Source organism: Sardina pilchardus, chromosome 1 (assembly GCF_963854185.1).
Source record: "Sardina pilchardus chromosome 1, fSarPil1.1, whole genome shotgun sequence".
NCBI lineage: Eukaryota > Metazoa > Chordata > Actinopteri > Clupeiformes > Clupeidae > Sardina > Sardina pilchardus.
Genome location: NC_084994.1, coordinates 16,437,212 through 16,459,374, shown reverse-complemented (window position 1 = coordinate 16,459,374; position 22,163 = coordinate 16,437,212). Strand labels below are relative to the sequence as shown.

The 22,163-nt window shown below is 41.6% G+C and overlaps 1 protein-coding gene across 1 annotated transcript; it reads right to left on the bottom strand.

Annotated features, from left to right (window-relative positions):
* Positions 1-8,815: 8,815 nt before the first annotated feature.
* On the bottom strand, positions 8,816-14,398 carry LOC134065513 (GTPase IMAP family member 8-like). Its single transcript, XM_062520556.1, has 7 exons — positions 14,293-14,398; positions 13,544-13,708; positions 12,599-13,279; positions 11,756-12,439; positions 10,895-11,596; positions 9,782-10,444; positions 8,816-9,428 (listed from the first exon to the last, which is right to left on the bottom strand). The coding sequence occupies exons 2-7, from the start codon at positions 13,566-13,568 to the stop codon at positions 9,169-9,171; spliced, it is 3,015 nt and encodes a 1,004-aa protein (XP_062376540.1). The 5' UTR covers positions 13,569-13,708; positions 14,293-14,398; the 3' UTR covers positions 8,816-9,168.
* Between the last annotated feature and the right edge of the window lie 7,765 nt (positions 14,399-22,163).

The following is a 22,163-nucleotide window of genomic DNA, read 5'->3' as shown; positions in this document are numbered from 1 at the left end:
GTGTGTTCACTAATTCGGTTAAATTGGGTTAAATGCAGAGAACTGAATTTCCCTCACGGGATAAAAAAAGTATATATTCTATTCTATTCTATTCTAAGTATTCCTCAAATTTCAAATTTCCTCATCATATGTTACTCATGGGCTCTCTTTGAATGTTTCACACTCTGTAAAGCGAGACATGCCTAATGTTTGGCCACTCTATGAGTGAAATTAAATTACCTTCAATTAAACATGAGTATGATAGGGTAAGAGGGAGACTGAATCTGTTGTTTAATCTGAAACAGTCAACCAGAACATCTTAACATGACTGATGTTAGCATAACATAAGACAGAGTGGCTTCACTTTCTCCTATCCCTGTTTATTCTGCAAGTATGTCATGTACAGCAGTGATGCGCGGGTACGTGTCTGAACGACCCGCCCCGCCCCGCCGTCTACAACTAACCCGACCGCAACTCGGACCGCAAAAAATAATTATTGAAATACAGGACCCGACCCGCTTCCCGACCCGCTTATTGTAAAAAGTAGTCTAACTTAGTCGTAGCGTCATTGAGCTACGCCTATCTCATATGCATGTAAAACAATAATATATATTGCCTAATTATATATAGCCTATAATTGCTCAGAATTTGGGAAACATGCATTTAGTCTACCTTTTTTTTGTTCCGTGTCAGCATTCATCCAAAAATGTGGCTATTTGACTCAACATTGAACATAATTAGCCTAGGATTTTCCTATACAAATTCTGTTTCAGCCGTTCCTCACATGAATGCCTTGAAGCTCTCCCAAGCATGAAATGCAGGCATAGAATATTATTAAGAAACTCTTTATTAACGTCTTCATCAATGGACCAAAAGTCCATTGCTCCGCGATTATAAATTTCAGCGAGATGAAACCTTTATTGCACGACGTGGGGAAGAGCAGACGTGGGGCTTTCCAACGAGCCACTAGGCCTATAAGTTGCGCAAGGACGCACATTGTATGCTCATACCAATTGTAGGCTATATGCCTTGATGACATTAAATTAAGAAGTATTTCCTGATTTGGGAAACTTTTAGTTTATTTTTCTTTCCATACCATTCGATCTTGCTGCAAATTATCAGACTTGAGAAGCACGCATTGCATCGGCAACTTCGCTGCTCAGTAGACGATTCTGCCACTTTCTGCTGGCCAGTTCGAGAAAAAAGCTGCAGATCATAGACAGAGAAAGCATGCTCTGAGAACAGAACACAACTGCATGTCAAGTGTAGCCGAGGGTCTGTCTACGCAGAAACAACAAGTGCATTTCTACATGTTCGTGACAAAATGTGGGGGATAGAATCGCGTTTCAGTGGGAATGCTGCAACCTATGTCTTTCTCTTCTAAAGACAATTATGTTAAATGTTATTAAATGACAAATGACATATTTTTTTTACCGACCCGACCAAACATGACCCGCATATCATTAAAAATATTTTTTCTTGACCCATAACCGCGGGTGACCGCGGGTGACCGCGGTCGCCCGCTCGATTTGGATCAGCCCGCGCATCACTGATGTACAGTATGTAAGTTGTTTGATATGGATATTGCTGAGAAACCAAATGAATCAGAACGCTGTCACGTTGACTTCTACAAAACACAAAGTTTAGCGGCAAACATCTTACCCGGAGAAGTATTAAAGGACAAATATGAAATGTTCAAATTTCAGCTTGTAACAAATTGCGAACATAACGGTAAGTAAATATATTATGTTTTCATGCATGTAGCTGTACTTACAGAGGAGGATGTCGGTTCAGTCACTGTGGAGTGTTAAGTGGTTTGATAGGTAGTCTGCACAGTCTAGTGATTGTTCCCTCCTGCATGATATTCAAAGACAAAAACAAGGTCACGATTCAGCCATGTTTTGGCAGCCTAACAGGTTGGTTCACTCCCCAAAGACCAAGGTCTCCTAGCTGACAAGATAAGAATGGTCTGTTGGAATTATGTTTCTAATGGCTACTAGAAAGAGAGAGAGCAGAACGCCAGAGAAAGAGAGAGAGAGGGGCCAAAAGAGAGCTATCTCCAAGAGTCACTTTATCCAGCAACACCTTTGTGTTATATTCACAACATACATTTGATGTCATAGGTGCCCATCAAGTCTCCACTGTATGGGGGAAGGAGAGGAGACTACTTAGTGGGGTGCCTGGCCATAGCCAGCTAAGACGATAGTGAGCAATCTAAAGCTCACACAGTTGTGAATTCACAACATAAGGCATTCGGCCTTATCTGCTAGCTGCTATAGGAATGCAAAGAGTTGGCCTTACACAGGCATGCAAAACTTTCAAGAACATGTTCCTACTGCTGACTTAAAATCAGTATTCGCTCAGCCAATCTCATTCCCTTGTAATGTCATGTGACCAATCACCTTCTGTTGTCAAGTAGAATTGGAGTCATTGAGTTACAGTATTTCGGGGGATTTATGCCAACAGATCTTTTCTGTCTCTCTCAAATACACGCCCATGCCCACACACACTCACACACACACACTCACTCTCTCTCTCTCTCTCTCTCTCTCACACACACACACACACACACACACACACACACACACACAGCTGCAGCTGCTCATTCTTCCTTCCTCTGAGAATAAAATGCTGGACACAAAGGCAACTATAGGGCTCGGGCACACGCGTTGCATTCTAGGAATATTTCCGCCATGTTGGTAGCTCACCGAACGCAATAATCCATTAATTTAGATGCAGAAGGCAAAATGCAGAAAATGTGTAGTATTAGCGATTGTTGTCCTCTTGCGATCGTTGGTTGTGCTGTTACACGACACTACACAGCAACATACGACCGAGAAGGCAAAAACTAAGTAACAGGAACACACTAATAGGCGGGAGTAAGTCCACAGTAAGCCATAGTAAACTAAGGAGTGAAGCTGCCAATATGGCTGCCCATGAAGTTTTCACGTCACAATCCCGAGCCCTATTACTCATGCCACTCAATCTGAAACCAACACATTCTGCGCTCTCTAGGCCTCTACACATTGCACATGCAAAAGACACTGCTTTTTGTGTTGCTTTGACACTGCTGTGCGTGCCGTGGCTGACTGTGAAATACTGTAAATCAAAGCTTTTTTCTTTGAACAGAAATGATTGGGTCATAAACAGTACAACCAAGCACCACCTAGTGGTGACCACAGGCCTTGCCACGTATATTGTGTAGAAGCCTCCTCCTCCTACACCAACACCTTTACAGTCATTTCCTGTGTATTAGCCACATTGTCTATACTGTATGCCGCAGGTCAGTGTTTTATGCCAGCCTGCCGGTACTCTCTCCATGTGGTTGTGGGAGAGATCCAGAGTCACTGTGTTAGCAGGGGCAGAACAAGGAGGAGATGGGTAGCCAGTGGATGAGCAGTTTGTGGTGACATCAGCGTCAGAGTAGCACATCACCTCATCCACCAGACTCACCGACAACACCAGAGCAAAGACAGCCAACAGAAGATGTATAGACTCTGTAAATTATTATTGTTCTGTAAAGAACATTATATGTTACATTTTATACAACAGTTACAGTAGGTCCGGTCAAACGATTAGACACATCTGATTGGAGAGAGGTAGTTCTCCCCTCCCTTCAATATACCCAGAGAAATTCCATGCAATGTTTTGTTTTGTTTGGGGGGACAGGCTTCTCCCTCTTTGTTTGTTTTTCAGTTTTCGTAGCCTGGGCTGCCGACCACTTTTTTTATATATATAATACTCATGGAAATGGGCAGCTGGTGGTTCAGAGGGTATGATTGCTGAATGTGATAAAACAAATAAAAAAAAATGGCTTGAAATCGCATAAAAATCACTGACTTCACTTTTAAGACTAATGACACAAAATGAGTTTGTGATGAGTCTATTCATTTTTAATTATGTGTTGCATTTAGGGCTGTCAATCGATTACATTTTTTTATCTAATTAATTACATACTCTGTGATTAATTAATCTAAATTAATCGCATATAAAATGTAATCGCAAAATCACAATGTCAACACTATTTCTTTGCAGTAATGTGGAACTTAAGAGTTGACGAACTCCGGTGATATGCAAATTCTGTGCTGCAGACATTGCAGAGGACTTTGTTTTAATCTACACTTTCTGTTTAACACCGTCCGGCCGTTTTTTTTTTTAATTAAATGTTCCAATCACTGATCCAGGCAGCACATTCTCATCTCCCCATTTTACGATCTAATGGTTACTGACTAGAATGGCTCCGGGTCAAAGGTCATCGATTAATCTGTGTTTTTAATCAGTTATTTTATCTCAAATAAATTAATCTAAATTAATCAGTTATTTTAACTGCCCTAGTTGCATTCACAACTTAATAATAACCGATCCATCCGGAGGGTCTCTGCAGGTTAACTGTAGTATTCTTACCTTTGCAATGGTAAAATAAATTTTAAAAGAAAACCCTGTAAATGCATATTCTAGACTCAAGTTTCCCTGGTGCAATTTTATTAAAAAAAAAAAAAAAAAATAGACAATCAAGCATCAGTAATGGTTAAGCAAAATTATTAAAACCATATCACACACTCAGATAAAAAGGACTTACCTGTTTTTCATTCTACACAAATCATATGGCACGTGTTAAACCTAACTTCTTATTTTCTTAAGTTGTTTTGAACTCCTCGTGCTCTCATACTGTAGGTTCATGTGGGTCCTGTTTATACATTGTTAGAAAGAGGAACCAATCACCCAGAAAAGAGAGGCAGGGGGAGAGAGAGAGAGAGAGAGAGAGAGAGAGAGAGAGAGAGAGAGAGAGAGAGAGAGAGAGAGAGAGAGAGAGAGAGAGAGAGAGAGAGAGAAAGTTAGGTCCTCTAAATTGATTTTGCAATAAAAAACTAAAATATTGCACAAACTAAACATCAAAGCCAATAGCTAAATTAATACACTGACACGTTTTTTTTATTTATCTAACAATTCAGTCTTGTTAAATGCATGCACTTGCATTTCTTTCCAAAACCATCTTACCTGGCAGGGGGTGTGAGGCTACATCCCGTTTATTTATTATTTAGCCAATCAGCAGCTGTTGCCCAGTAGAATCAGGGTTATCTTGATCAGAATAGTCTGACATGTTCCCCCCATAGCCCTCGTGTCAACACACGTGTAGGTTTAACATCTCCCTAGTCCTGTCAGGCAGCCTTAAACCACTGGCTGAACTCATTCAGATTGCACATACAGTATGCTGTGATGTGGGTTACAATGATGATGATGTCTGTGTTTTTCCACTTACTTCTTCTCTCTCTCTCTCTCTCTCTCTCTCTCTCTCTCTCTCTCTCTCTCTCTCTCTCTCACACACACACCAGGGTTGTACAAAATTCTGAATTGAATTGAGAATGACCCCACAATTCCCATTCAATTCTTGAATTTGAGTTTGAATTTGAATTGAGGTTGCAAACAGGAAGTGGAATTGCAATTCAAATTCGAATTGCAGGAAGTTGAATTGGAATTCCATTAAATTCAGAGAAATTCATGACATTTAAATTGTACTTAATAATGATTCTTCACAGGATGTATATATGATCGCAACATGTATTTCATACAGATATTATTTTATGGACATACTTTATGTACACAACACTTTTTTGTACAGAAAATAGTACAAATTTGTAGTAATTTGTACCACACAATGGCATTACAAATACGATATGTGCTGCATAAAACTGATCATTAAAATTGTAATAACTTTGAAACTGTGAAAAAAAATATTGGACAGCACTTCATTTCCTAGAATGCTTTACTTTATCCAAGTCTTCAAAAATGGTTGTCCAAACATTTCAGACATTTTGTTTGGGGTAGACTCTGTGCTAAACAATGAGGGCCAGTGCTGGTTTGTACTTTTGAGTTCTGTATTAACAGCAATATGCAAAATGATAAAAAAAAAGTAATCTGTGCTCATTAATTTTGGTGAGCCAACTCTCACCAACCTAGTTAAAAATGATAAAGCAAAATTGAGATGTTGAATCTGAATGCATGCCAAGGTTCATGGAACTCCGTTCATGGGGGGACCATATAATAAATGAATTTATGTGTACATTTAGTGACTGTACACCAACTGGCCTGTAGATGGTCTGACACAGTTTTCTGTGAATATCTCGAGAACCGCAGGGCCTAGGGGCCATGTCAACCCATCCCATAACAACTTATTTCATGTATAGTGCCACCTAGTCAAAGTTGAGAAAGCAAAAATGGGGCATTGTAATCGCAGGTATCTTTGGTTGACAGGTTCCAAACTGCATAAAGTGTAGGATCATTATGACTCCCTCTGAATGTATGCCAAGTTTGGTGCAATTTGGTTCATGGGGGACCATGTAGTGTACATGTAGCGACTGTACACCACACACACACACACACACACACACACACGCGCATACACACACAAATATAAAGATAAATGCACACATGTAGACACACACCACACACACACACACACACACACACACACACACACACACACACACACACACACACACACACACACACATACTTGATCACACAGCTATCCTGATTGTTTCCTAAGAAACTACAGGGTCTCGGACGTCCAAAGAGGTCATTTGATAGGCCAAAGTATGTAGGAGCAATGCCTTCCTAAGTAGATGATGTGCAATGCTGGGCAAAAAATGGGGCATATGCATAAGAGTTTAAACACAATCATAATTTTTTTGACTTAATGTGCATGTTTTGACCTGCTCTCAGACATAAAACATTAAAGAGACCCTATGCAACTTTTTCATAGTCATAAAATCGCTTAGAAATCGTTGTTTTGCTTGACTGACCAGTTTTATTGAAAACAGCAATATTTCCTCCCGCCCCCAGTGTCCCTATCCGCTATTGCAACCTTGCAACTTGTTCAGGAGACGATCGTCTGCTGTTTACATCTGGAAGTCTGAGACGCGTAAGGAACAAGAAGAACCACGCTTGCAATTTATATATTTATATATAGCCTATATATGTATAAATATACACGCTAAAGCTGTCGGGGAGGCTCTGCAGAGAAATATGCAAGCATAAAACGAGCAAAAACGAAAAAGGAAACCGAAACCAGAGATGAAATCGCCAATCCTGCATAATTCCTCTTTAAGACACATGAAAACATTCAGTTCTAAATGTGGGATTATTTGTTTCAAGACTACCATGTTAAAAACATAGTGTATTTCCCCTAAGATCTCATGTCATTTTACACCCGTTTAGACGAGATGTCCACTGTAATGGACATTAAAAAAATATTTTTTTCACGTTTATTTCTTCATTGGATAGGAGTAAGAATTAGCTGAATATACTTTTTTTTGCTCAACAGAAAAAATGCGGGTCTGAAGGGGTTAAAACCATCACATTCACACTGATATTTGGTTCGAACGAATTTCTCTGAATTGCAATGAATTTAATTCCACTTCCTGTAATTCCAATTCAAATTCAATTCAACTTCCTGTGGGGTGGAGCCAATTCAAATTCAAATTCAAATTCATTCACTGAATTGAATTAAATTCTGAAATTCAGAATTTTGCACAAGCCTGACACACACACAGCCTTGTTTACAGGCCAGGGTGTAACATGCATGGACACACACACACACACACACACACACACACACACACACACACACACACACACACACACACACACACACACACACACACACACAGCCTTGTTTAAAGGCCAGGATGCAACATGCATGAACACACACACACAGCCTTGTATACAGGCCAAGGTGCAACATGCATGAACACACACACACACATCCACACACACACACACAAATACATACAAAGAGAAGAGAGAGAAAACCTGCTATCTAAAATGCCATTGAGGAATTGGTACTCCCCCAGCTCCCCTCAAAGGTTTCAGGCAGAACAGAACAGAACGGAACAGAGAGAGCGGAAACCCACAGCAGCCACCGCCCCTTGGGAACAGCACACGCAGAGCACACTCAACTCAGAACAGAACAGAACAGAACAGAACAGAGAGAGTGGAAACCCACAGCAGCCACCGCCCCTTGGGAACAGCACAAGCAGAGCACACTCAACTCAGAACAGAACAGAACAGAACAGAACATAACAGAACGGAACAGAGAGAGCGGAAACCCACAGGGCGGTCCCTTGGGAACAGCACAAGCAGAACCCACTCAACTCAACCTGAGGCCTCCACAGACACAGGCACAGCAAGCTACAAGCTACAGTACATCTCAGATGCTACGCCGTTATAAAAGATCTTTACTGGATTTTAGTCCCTGCCCAGAAGCTTTTGGGACGTGTTACACTAACCACTTACTGCAGTGTTTGATTTAAATCCCAGGAGGTGATGGCCATACAGTTAGTTTCAGGCCAACACAGAACAGAAGTGAAGAGAGAGCGGTAACCCACTGCAGCCACCGCCCCTTGGGAACAGCACAAGCAGAACCCACTCAACTCAACCTGAGAGTGAACACAAAGGCCTCCACAGACACAGGCACACATAAAGCTACATACAGACCTCTCCTTCAAAGAGAACAACTTTGGACCCCAGTCTTTTGAAAGGCTCACAAGCCCACAGTTTTTTTGTTTTTTTTTACTTTTTTTGATGGTTGTTAAATAAAGTAGAATGCAGCGAAGAAATGAAAAGTCATAAAATCATGAAACAGCCTATTAAAGCATTAACTGATTGTTTTAAAGATAGATCATATAGATTACACACATAAGATTACAGACCTAGATTACATAATATATGTTTATTTGTCATTTGACCAAATATTGTTGAGCATACCTCTATGAGGCACAAATAAATCTAATCCAAGAGCTACATGTAGTTGAAGCTTTAATCGGTAATAACAATAAATCAACAGGTACAAATGGAAAGAAAAATATGTCTTTTCTCTCTTCAAAAACATTTTATCATAAAATATCAGGACTATGGGATGAAAATATTGGTACATTGTTTCATTGTTGCATTTTCATTCAGATAGAGGGGGTGGTGTGTGTGTGTGTGTGTGTGTGTGTGTGTGTGTGTGTGTGTGTGTGTGTGTGTGTGTGTGTGTGTGTGTGTGTGTGTGTGTGTGTGAGTGAGATCTAATATTTTCAGTAGCTTCCCTCCTCCCTTCGTCTTCTGGACTCTCCCCCTCTTCTGAGCTGCTGATCCTCCTGATCGCTCTGTTCTAAGTTCTAAGTTCTAAGTTCTAAGTTCTAAGTGTCATGAGGCCAGTTCCCCCGTGTTGGTCTCTTCTGGACTCTCCCTCTGTTCTGAGCTGCTGGCGTCCTCCTCCACCGCTGGTCTCTTATGATCCCTCCATCCTTCCTGTCTTCCAGACGTTGTTAGTGAACCAATCCCAGAGCTGGTAGCTGCTGACATCACAGAGTCTCGTTCTGAGGAGACTTCAGATGCTGTGTCCGAGATGTGTGTGTGGTAGGCTGATGTTACTGAGGTTATTTCAGACCTTTTATCTCCACCCACTGAAAATAAAAAGCATGCAGACTTAGAAACTTCTCGATATCTGTGTAATTCATCTCTATCTTCAGTACCGTTAAGCAGCAATACTGTCTAATTTGAAGATAAATATGACACTGCATTTACCCTAAACAATTCGGTGAATATCCAAAAACATTTATATTTCTATGCATACTGTACTATTTGTAACATTACTGAGCAGAAAAATCTAATGATATTTGTAGTTGTTGTGGATTGACACTTGTCAGAACACGACCTTTATTTTTTAGCAGATTACTTCTAACTGAAGGAATGTCAGACCTGCTACATGTTCTCACATGGACGGAATTAGAGGGACTGTGTTTGCTTTGAAACTTACTATTAGGGGGAATCTCTATGCTGTTTGCCAGCTCATTCTCCTCCTTCAGTTCCTCCAGCTGCTGCACCTCCATCTTCCAGTCTGCTGCTTTGGTCTCATTTGTCTTTTCTTCATCATACTGGAAATGGCCTCCTCCATTGAGAGCCACTAACTCATCAATCTTCTTCAGCAGATGAGACCAGCTCTCCTCACCTGTCCAGAGAATATACCTGTTCCCACATTTCTCAACCAGCCACTGCAGGGCCTCTCCTTCACTCTCAATGTGCTTCTCAATGCTCCAGTCGTCCAACAGGTTACGAGAGGACTGAAACCCCACTATGGCTCGATCCCAGACTCTGTTCCCCAACAGCTCAAAGTGAGTCTTGAATTCCATTTTTCTTTTCTCTGTAAAGTTAAAATCAATGGAGACATCCAGCACAAAGGCGTGTGGGTTTGACAGGCTAGATACAAACTCTCCTTTAGTTTGTTCTAGAGTGTTTGTACTCGGCAACAACTCAACATCAACTGTAGCGACCTCTCGACCTTCCCTGTTCCACTGTTTGGTCTCACACTGAAGCGTTACACCTGATAGGAAGTCTTCTCTGTTGAGCTGTGTGAGTTGTGCTGATTTTTCAGCATAATGCAGGTGCACGATGCTGATCTCCGAGAGAGGCTGAATTTCACCTGTAAAAGCAACCATTATAAGCAACCACTACAGTACCCTCCAGAATTATTGGTGCACATATTATGCATTACATTAAAACAAGCACGTACAAATTGTACATACAGTACCCTCCAGAATGCCAATGTGAGAAATAAAAAAAAATATTTATTTATGAGATTTTCCTTTTTCTCCGAATAAATTTGCTTCCCTTGCATGGTGTATTTGTCCTCATTGTTTTCATTTTGGGAGTACAATAAATCACCTAAAGATTATTTTTTATACCTATTTTTAGTCAACTTTTACCAAGGGTGGCAATAATTCTGGAGGATACCGTATGTACAATGTGTACAGTATGTGCTTGTTTTAATGTAATGCATAATATGTGTGCATGGATGTATATACTTCACAAATATCTAGCTTAAAAGCAAACACAATGTAGACATGAAACCATAACGTATGCAATACTTTACCCATTACAAATTTAAATGTAGCCTCCTGTTTGAAAGATTGTGTCTCTCTGTGATCCACTCTTGTATCAAGGTGACTCCTCTTCTTCTCCACTTCCTGTAGAATAGTTTTGTCAACCTCAAAGGGACATCCGCCATTTCCTGCCACCATCTCTTCAATCTTCTCAAGCAGCTGTGTACGCTGAATGCTGTCATCCAGTTTATCATTGTCAAAAATGTGATATCTGTTCCCACATTTCTCAATGATCCATTGCAGGCTCTCTCCTTCACTCTCAATGTACTGTTCAATGGTTGTGTCTCCCAGCCAGTTTCCAAAGGTGAACAGTACCATGGTGTGACTCCACACTCTCTCACCGAGAAGCTCCAAGTGTTCCTGAACAATGGTCCTGTCTTTTTCAGTGAAGGAAATGTCCACACATATGACCAGAAGGATAGCATGTGGTCCTGGAGGACACAGAGACACACTGAGCACAATCTCCTGTTTGATCAGCTCTGGGGAGTCCTTCAGCAATGTACTTCTCCACCATCCCGGAACATCGACCACACTGACCTGTCTGCCTGCTACTTCTCCCCGTCTCTTCACACATGCTGCTGTTCTTCTCAGCTCAAACTTGTGTCTGCCAAAGATGGTGTTTCCTGCCGAGGTCTTTCCCTGGTACTTTGTACCCAAAAGAACAATCCTCAGTGATGGTAGCTGTTTTATCCCTGTTAAGAGACAGCAAATTGAGTCTTCCTCAAGGCCACAACAGGCAATCAAGAATTTAACTCACAACTTTATAATGTTTATGAGATGTTCATGACAGTGTCATGTCACTCTTATGTAGATACTTTCAAGTAAAGTGTAACCCATTACTAATCACTTACCAGAGAAAGGTCCGATACGCTCTTTCTGTCTCTTCACTCTCTCTTCAGCTCTCAAATCCACAGCCGTCCTCCAGCGTGAGACTTTCTCTACTATATCCCTGTCCATCTGAAGCAGTCCAGCAGTAGTTTCTTCTATTTTCTCCAGAAGCTCCTTGACCTGATCTGCATCATCGTTCTTGTGATTGTTGAGGACATGATATCGGTTTTTACATTTCTCAAGAAGCCATTTCAGGTCTTCTCCTTCACTCTCAATGTGCTGTTCAATGGTTGTGTCTCCTAGCCAGTCTCCATGGGTGAACAGCACCATAGTGTGGCTCCACACTCTCTCACTGAGAAGATTAACATGCTGCTCAGCTGATACCCTGTGTGCTTTTGTAAAAGAGGCGTCTGCTCGCAACACCACAAAGAAACAGTGTGGACCTTCACCACACAAACCCTGAGAGAGCGCAATCTCATTTCTGGTCATTTCAGAGCTGGACATTACAGGGTAGAAGTTCCACCATCCCGGAGCCTCCACCACAGTGACCTGTCTGCCTGCTACTTCTCCCTGTCGCTTCACACAAACAGCAGATCTCTGTCCAGGCTGGAACTCCTCTCTGCCCAGGAGAGTGTTTCCTAATGAGCTCTTTCCAGCCCCTTTACATCCCAGCAGGACAATGCCGATGTCTGGTTGAAACTGGATTTCTGTGCAGGGAAATGGGTGACAGAGAATCAGATTTTGTTTGGATTATAATAAAAATGAGTTTGTATGTACATATTTCAATGAAACATAGTGTAACGCTGAGTGATCATAGTGTATGTGTTTAATACAGCTACTTTTGCTGATATAGTAATTTCACTCACCGCTTGATGACCTGAAGGATTCTCTCTCCCTCTGTCTCTTCATCCTTCTCTCTTGTTCTCTCTCTTCTTCTTCTTCCCTCCTCCTGTCCTTCAGCTCCTCCACTCTCTGTCTCTCCATCTCATAGTGCTGTCTGTTATTTCCTGCCACCATCTCTTCTATCTTCTCCAGCAGCTCTGTGACTTGCGTACCATCCTTGTTCTTGATGTTGAGGACGTGATATCTGTTTCCACATTTCTCTACCAGCCACTGGAGCATTTTCCCTTTAACTTCAAAGGCGTTCTCTTCTGCAGGAGTCTCCTGAATGAACAGAACTAGAGTGTGTTTCCACACTGCCTGACCGAGAAGATTGAGGTGGTTTGATGTGGCAATTTTCTCATCTTCACTGAATACAGTGTTCTCATGGATAACTATGAGAACTGCGTGTGGTCCAGGAGGACACAGAGACACACTGAGCACAATCTGTTGTTTGATTAAGTTACAGGAGTCTATCAGATATATGTGATCGTAGTCTGTCCATCCTGGAGTGTCCACCACAGTGACCTGTCTCCCTGCTACCTCTCCCTGTCTCTTCACACACTGCAGTGTTCTCACATCAGGGTCAAACTCCTCTCTGCCCAGGATGGTGTTTCCTGCTGAACTCTTCCCAGCTTCTCTGTTCCCCAGCAGCACAATCCTCACATCTGAGAATAACACAACACAGGAGAAGTCATGCATAATGAAAATAAACATTTGAGTGTGTGTGTGTGTGTGTTTGTGCCTGTGCATGTGCATATATGTCCATGTATGTGCATCTGTGTGTGTTAACATGTGTGGCCATTTCATGAAAATAAAATCTAAAGACAAGTTAACAATCATACACACACACACACACACACAAACACACACACACACACACACACACACACACACACACACACAGTACCATGCTAAATTGAGGGACTCACAAGTAGAGGATTCCCCTGCAGCCATCTCTTCAGTCTCACTCAGATGGACTCATGTACTGTAGTTCTTTGTGTCGAAGATGATCGCCGTTACTCCCAGTCCCACATGAGACATGAACCGCAAACAAAACTCTCCAGTGAACACTTAAACCTGTTGCACAGCAAGACCTGTGTGATGACAGATCAGGTAGATAACACTCACTGATATATCACAACACACTGGCACATGCCTGGATCTTGCTGTCAAGTCTTAATGCATACAGTAATATCCTTCCTTGTCTGTGTTTGGCTTCAGTGTCATGCAACCCTTGTGGCTAAAAGAAAGCATAACCATACCATATATTCTCTATAATTCATTGCATTTGTGTAATTCCTTGGAATTGCTTTTCTGGTTGCATTTGATACTTGTGCACAATGAAACTTCCCACAGAACACCTAAACCTGTGATTCACTTTTCTTGTCGCCTCACAAGATATAACGGCTACATTCATAAATGCTTTACCAGACTCAGAACCAGAAGTGTGTTTCTTCAAACTTGTACTAGATTTTATATCACAAAAAAATATGACAAAATAGCACATGGGATGTGAATATGAACTACACGATAGCGTCAGGCTATGATCGAAAATGATTTTGACCACATGTTTGGCACTGTTTTGACCACGTTGTTATTACCATGCAAAAAAGTTGTTTTTCTAATACAACCTACTGTAGATGCCATTCCTATCATATTTATATACAATATGTCTTACCTTCATTATAGTAATCATGCATTGCATAGATGTGCGAGTAGACCGTCACAGAAACCAGAAAAGAGTACTTGTGTCTGCAGTGTGACTGGTAAACGTTCCATTAAAGGGGATCAAAACCTGTTTAGCAGCATAGCACTGACATCATCATTCAGAGTGACGCGCGATGTAAGACATGATAGGTGTGACATGCAAACAATGTGCATGCTGAAGGGGAAAGGGAACAGTAATCTGCAGTGTTAACTTTTTTGTCACAGTAAGAAGTTGTATCTCCCTGAATTGCAAACAGCACTTGGTTTCTTGATGTACAAAATAATCACACGACCATCTAGGTTCATTGGTTAGTCATTTATTACATCATCAGTCTACATTGAATTTCCGTTCATATCAGTCACACACTGTATCCTGTTCTCTATATATCTGAGTATAAATCAAAGTCATAATTTAAGTGAGGTTAGGTCTTCCCTCCCACCAGCAGAGGGCGCCCTTACAGCAGACAGAGGGGCAGCCATCCAAAGGGACACACAACACAACAGTGCTCTAACTTAGTCACTCACTCACTACAGATTTTTACCAGAGATACCAAACACCTTGCTATGTACAGTTGGTTTTGTACTGCACAGCACAAGGATACAAAAGGCCAATACATACAATACAATCAAGTATACAAACACATACACATACGCAAAAAGAACAATACAAAGAGTAATGACAATGACTCATGAAAATGAGAGGAAAACTACATGAAAAATAGATACAAAGTCTGATATGGAAATTGTGCAGTATGTAAGTTATGACTTCCAGAGACTTCCAGAGGAGAAGAATATATAATAGGAAAAGGTACAAACACTATGGGTGCTTCGCAGCTTCGCTGCTTGGCCCCCAAATATAGCTGCAAGCAGCAATGAGGGGCCAAGCAGGGAGGTTTGAAGATTTTTGCAGCGTTGGATTTGTCAGCAAATTTAGCGCATTGTCCTCAGGATGTGCTCTCAAGTCCACGTACCAAGTTTGGTGTCGATACGAGAAAGTTTTGCTAATTATAGCGCCCCTAGTGTTCAAACGTCACCAAATTTAGTTTAGGTCCTCAGGATGTGCTCACAAATCCACGTACCAAGTTTGGTGTCGATCCGAGAAAGTTTTGCTAATTATAGCGCCCCTAGTGTTCAAACGTCACCAAATTTAGCGCAGGTTCTCAGAATGTGCTCACAAGTCCACGTACCAAGTTTGGTGGTGATCCGAGAAAGTTTTGCTAATTATAGCGCCCCTAGTGTTCAAACGTCACCAAATTTAGCGCAGGTCCTAAGGATGTGCTCACAAGTCCACGTACCAAGTTTGGTGTCGATCCGAGAAAGTTTTGCTAATTATAGCGCCCCTAGTGGCGTTACAGCAATCATGGAAAAGTCTTGTTAATTGGTGGGTGGGGCCTTGACTTTTGCCTTAATACACTGAGCAAGTTTGAGCTTGAGAGGTTCAAGCATAGCAGAGATATTTGCATTAATGTTGTTGCTTGGCCCCCTTTAAACTCTTTGAGTGTGATTTACCCACAATGCTCAGCTCTCAATCGTCCAAACACACACCGTCGCAGAGACACCTCTGGTAAGAGTGGGCTATATATAGAGAATGAACTAGCAGCATGTTTAACAGTGAGTAAGTCCCTCTATCCCTTTCGAGGCTGCGGCATTACTAAGATTCACATGGCCTCCGGCTGAGGCACAGCAGCGGAAAATCCCAGGTGTCTTACCACCCGGTAGGTGGATAGACGTAGTGGTCATCCATGGGAAAATGTGGGAAAGTCACCCCCCCCCCCCCCCCATGACCACCATAGAGGAGAGTGTGTATGCTTGTGTCTGAGTTTGAGAGAGAGATGAAAACATGAACGAAAAATGAAATGACTTCATGTGATTATAGCACCCCCCTAGTGGTCAAAACACATGAAATGGGAGAGTGGGCGTGTGCAAATGGAACCCCCGCCCCCCACGACCACCATAGAGGACAGTGTACGTGCTTTTGTCTGGGTTTGGGACAGAGAGAGAGTGGATGTTAAGAAAATAGCCAAAATTAATTTCGATTTTTTTTTTTTGTTTGTGTGTGTCCTTGGGATGTGTTCCCAAGTCTTGATACGTGAAAGCCTTGCTGAGATGTAGGTTCACTTCCTGTGTGGTGGCTTCGCCACCAATTTGGATTGGCTGGTAGAGGCGAGCACTTCCGTCAATTGTTCCACAAAGCAATGCAGTAAGAAGGCATGGTCTGATGATGGTTTGTGCAAATTTTGGTGAGAATCGGATGAAATTTAAGACCTGTGAAACTTTTTGGAAGTTTTGAACTTGGTCTGTTGGTGGCGCTACAGCAATCATGGAAAAGTCTTGTTAATTGGTGGGTGGGGCCTTGACTTTTGTCTTAATACACTGAGCAAGTTTGAGCTTGATAGGTTCAAGCATAGCAGAGATATATGCATTAATGTTGTTGAAAAATTGATGAATTTTGACCTGTTGGTGGCGCTAGAGTTTTGGGGTCTGGAGTCTGTAAATTGGGGTCTGGAGTCTGTAAATTGGGGCCAAGCAGCTTCGCTGCTTGGCCCCCAATAAGAATACGTAGAATCACTATGGGTTGCCTCGCAGCTTCGCTGCTTGGCCCCCAATAATAATAAGAATACGTACAATCACTATGGGTTGCCTCGCAGCTTCGCTGCTTGGCCCCCAATAATAATAATAATAATAAGAAAACCAACAAACACAATGGGGTCCTCGCAGCTTCGCTGCTTGGCCCCCAATTACCCAAGTTTAACGTTAAGGCTGTTCCTTTCACACGGACCGACACAGGGAGGGGAGTCAGCCCATCCCGGCAATGAACCCGCCTCGAGGGGTAGTCTTATTGCCGAGGCGGGCTTAGTGTGAAAGGAACTGGTCGACACCGCGATTAGGGGTGTGTGCATAGGCTTACGTATACTGTATGTCTATGGGTGTGTGACTGATGACGTATTTGGCAAGGCAGGAGGTTAAAAGACAAGAAACAGCGGGTCAGAATAACACAAGAGACAAGGACAACCACAAGTTTTAACCACAAGTTCAATTCTACCTTTCTTTTCATTTTGGATTTTGGAAGATGGCCAACTGGGGAAGAGAGATCCTCAAACTTCTCAGCCTTCTGACTACCTCCATTTCGTGAGCGTATTGGTATAGGCCTACTCTTCGCACACGTTCGTCGGCGGCTTCCAATGTTCAACGTATCCACATACAGTACAAAAGCATGACCATGAACTTTATTCGCAAATGAATGGCTGAAGAGGCCAAGGCTGCGTTCAGACTGCAGATGAATCTGATTCAAATCAGATTCCTTCTCATATCCGAGGTAACGTCATCTAAGAAAAAACAAGTCATTCGTACTTTGGCATGCAAGAAAAAGACAATGCTTCAGTTGGGAATCGAACATGGGTCTCCGGAGCCGTAACCCGACGCTTATCCGCTGCACTACTCTACATTTGAGTAACATGTGAAACTACTAATGTTTGATTGACGTGTTATGGTTGCTAGGTAACGGTAAATAAACTAGAAGATCGTATTTCTTGCTTTTGCTTACAAACGGACGGCTTTACCCGTTCACTGAACAAGGTTTATGGAAATTTAGCACCACTTTACCATCTAAAATATTGTTTTAATAATCCTAACTTGTTAGATTTAGGATTTAGGTTGGCCATCTCCTGCCAAGATCCCGCAGATTTCGGGAACTCAGAAATCCTTCCCGATTAGCAGTTGACCAGACCAGCGACAGCAAAAGCCGAAGGTGTTACGTCACTGGGAGGGCGTGCCAGGCTAGCTCAAAGTAGTCCCACTCTTCGTTGACAGTATAATGACATTTCCAACATTTAAAAAGAGGGCTGAGGCAAAACAACGTATAATCACGTTTTAACACACCTGGGGCCTCATGTACAAAGCTTGCGTACGCACAAAAATGCTGCGTACGCTAAGTCTCACGCTCACGTCCGGATGTACAAAGACTGACTTGAACGTGAGAATGTGCGGTCCTCCACGCAAGCTTCATGCCTGGCGTACGCACATTTCCAGTGTGTATCGTCAGTTGGCGACACATAGAGGCAATGCAGCGCAACAACATTAGTTGATCACGAATCAAGGCCTTTATTTGCACAGCATATTAAAAATAGCACTTCGAAATAGGCATATGTTTCTAGATAATTGGCCATGCAACATGCGTTAATAGTACCAAACTATGCAACAGCCTATATCTGCAATTAAAACTGTAGTCTTATCAGAGGATATCAAGAATTAGCCTAATGTGAAACGTATAGAGATAATGCCTATATTTAGTTCCATACATGATTATTCACTTGCTTATCAAACATTTCAGATTTCGAAGAGCTTTCCTTCCTCGAAATCTGTGATGAATGTGGTCGGCTTCACGCATATGTCCATGTCTAAAACATTTTCCGGGTGTTTTAACATATTTCCGACAGTTTTCAGTAAAACAAAAAACAAATGGGACAAGATGATCCGCGTGAATAGCTTAGTGCGAATTGAAGCAATTTCCCTGACTGACTGCATAGGCTACTTTGACTTTCCTCGAGTAAGCATTCACATTATTGTTGTAACACTTGTGCAAAATATAGGAATATGATCCAGAAATCGTCGTGGCAAAGCGTGGATAAACTTACTATGGGTGCGCGATGCGTGTTCTTACTCGGACACGTGTGATTTAATTACCTTTTAATTATTGCAGTTATTTTGTAATGCTTGAAATGCCCAACAAACCGCGTTATGTGAACCTTGTCACTAGCAGACTGACCAATGAATCTGCCACGGTCTCTGACCCTTGTAGCCACTGCCACGCTCTGCCTCTACTGTTTTTTTTTTGGTATTAATTACAGATGATAAAGACGTAGGCTACTGTCTTTACCATGTTGTCTGATAAGAGCACTTCTACCTCGCAATCGCTGGTAATAAACGTTTAATACTTTTTCGATTTGATTATATAAATTATTACATTTTGTAGCAGATTCAAGAACGGATGGATCCACAAATGTTTTTTTTCTCTTATTAATATTGTGGGATAAGGCGTTTTGCCTTCGCGGAGGTCTGAGTTTTCGAGTGGCCTTCTAGTTAGCATATTAAAATGAGTGTGATTGAGGGAGGAGAGGGGGTGGAGTATAATGCTCATGCATGTGCGCTTAATTTCACGTTATTTGGGATGTACAAAGGAAAGCTGCGTGGATTGCTGCGTACGCATGGTTTCATACATCTGAATTTTTTGTGCGTACGCTTCTTTCCAGATTTTCGGTACGCAATGTTGTAGTAAGAATTCCACGCAAGTCTTTGTACATGAGGCCCCAGATCTCTCATTTACTCAAGAATTTAGAAAATTAAATAATAATAATAAAAATAATACCACCGAATGACAAGGTGTATAAGGTATACAAGACATACAGTGGGTACGGGTTGAGAATGCACCTTCTCCCGCGGGACTCCCGAAGAGATCCCGCAGTGCGTCAAGCCGATTTTTTTCGAGGCTAAGGCAATGTACCCAAACAACCACCAGGTGGCAGAAAGTTTCAACTGAATTTAATGATGAAGACCGCATATCCGTCAATAGTCGACTCCTTAATCTCATTGAATCATTAAAATGAAGGTGATGACTGGCGAAATTATTCAAACGACATTTCAATGAACCATTGTTGAAATGAATGAAAATGGTTATAGAAATCGCCTACAGCCAGCGTTATAAGAAATATATAAGTAATAGTTAAAGTCTTCTTCCGTATTAAACAGACGCTCTTTGTTCCGTAGGCTATTTTAAGGAACTACTCAATGCACACACACTGGGTAAACTGGCGCGCTACAAACATTAAAATGTCAAATCATATTTGTTTCTCTTTGTCGCCATGATATTGGGGGAAACACGGAGAGGCGAGATGGTCAGTCCTCGTAGGCTATTTGTTCTTCGCGTTTCGTTATAAGAAATATATAAGTAATAGTTAAAGTCTTCTTCTGTATTAAACAGATAGCCTACGGGACGCTCTTTGTTCCGTATTTTAAGGAACTACTCAATTCACACACACTGGGTAAACTGGCGCGCTACAAACATTAAAATGTCAAATCATATTTATTTCTCTTTGTCGCCATGATATTGGGGGAAACGCGGAGAGGCGAGATGGTCAGTCCTCGTATTTTTTCTTCGCGTTTCGTCATAAGAATATAAAAGTAATAGTTAAAGTCTTCTTCTGTATTCTCTGCCACATTCGACAACAGCATTCAAGTTCCTTCTCAGCACGATGACGTGACTTTGCTTGCTGTTGGCCCAGAACAACATGCTCGAATTCACCAACAGAGTCGCGGCAACGTTGGTAGATACGGATGCCTGCTCTTCAGAGCCATCACCACAAAGGAGCACTACAGAGCCTGGTGCAAAACCACCAACTGGGATGGATCGAAGGGCAAGCAAGCACTGCCACACAACGTCAAGATCAACGAATGCCTTCGCAAGCCCCGAAACCCTGGCGATACATTTTCTTTCCTTTAATTCAATAAAACATTGTTTATCTGAAGAACTTTTCCGAGGTTGTCTTGTCTACCAAATCCTACACTTAAATAGAGTAAACATTTTATCTGATGAAAAAACTCTTAGGGGGAACAGTTAGGCAGCCCTTCCTCCATTATCGTAGTAGGACTATAGGCAATTTATTAGAGGGGTCAAAAAAAACTCATAAAGTAGGCTAGACTAAATGTGTCACTTTAGTGATTGGCTCTTTCAAATGCAAATTAGGTGGATGGGCTTTTGAATGGGCCTGCTGCAGGTGAGAGGACAAATCCTAAGAATGTATTGTTTTTAGAAAGTGCCATTATCATTGCCATATTCTCTTAAAACATAGGTTATATATTTGAAAACGAGTTGATTAAAGGCTTCTAATGGTGTTTCTATAATATGATAAAAGCAGAGATTGAGATGTGTGTTTGGAACAGTTTTTCAAATCCCCCGGGGATATTTAGACTCCAGGGTGTTAAGCACTCATTCACAACTGTCCCATCGCTAAATGCTCTCTTGTGTTGCGTGATCACACAAGTATACCTGTCGTAGTGTGCTTTTAATTTGATAGGCCTAATTATTATCTCCGCCAAGGATACCTATAACAAAGTCTATGGATTTGCTATCCAGTAGCCTAATAATTAGATCGGTGCACGCGGAAGTCCTAGGTAAACATCCCATTTTGCGGTCCTCATCTAGTAAAAATATCCAATATTCTGATCAAGTAACTTTTAAATAAGTATAAGATAGTTAACTGCTAAATATAAGGCACAGAACCATGCCATTTACAGGTGTACTTTTGTTTACAATCGACGTGGCGGGAAAACGTGCCAAACACAGCTAATTTATATGACTATTATGCTTGTTTGTATCAATTTGGTGTAGGGTAAGACGCAGTAGGCCTAAAGACTGTTGAACACGTCAAATAGACAATTCCTACATTAAAATGATTTTGTTTCGAAAATGTCTGTTAAGTTTTGCAACTATTTGCCAGGAGTGTGTAAAGTCAGCTGTTTGCAATCAATCAGTTTATCAGCTGAATCATTATTTTAGAACAAGGCTCTGTAAACTCGATGCGCTTTATTTACTTTGTAGAATGCATTGTTGGTAGCAGCTAAACTCACAAGCGCGCATTTTTAACGTTTACATTGTGTTGTTTTGTAACTCGTTTCATAAATTCGTTTCGTAATTCGTAAACCAAGCTCAATGAGTTTGAAATTCCCGCAATCTAGAAGATGACGTAGAGCAAGTACCATTGGCCAGAAGCCTTTGGTGATTTAAACAGACAGCGGATGGCCCTTTTCTATTGGGTAGCCGCTTTCAAGCGCCAAGATTTCAATATA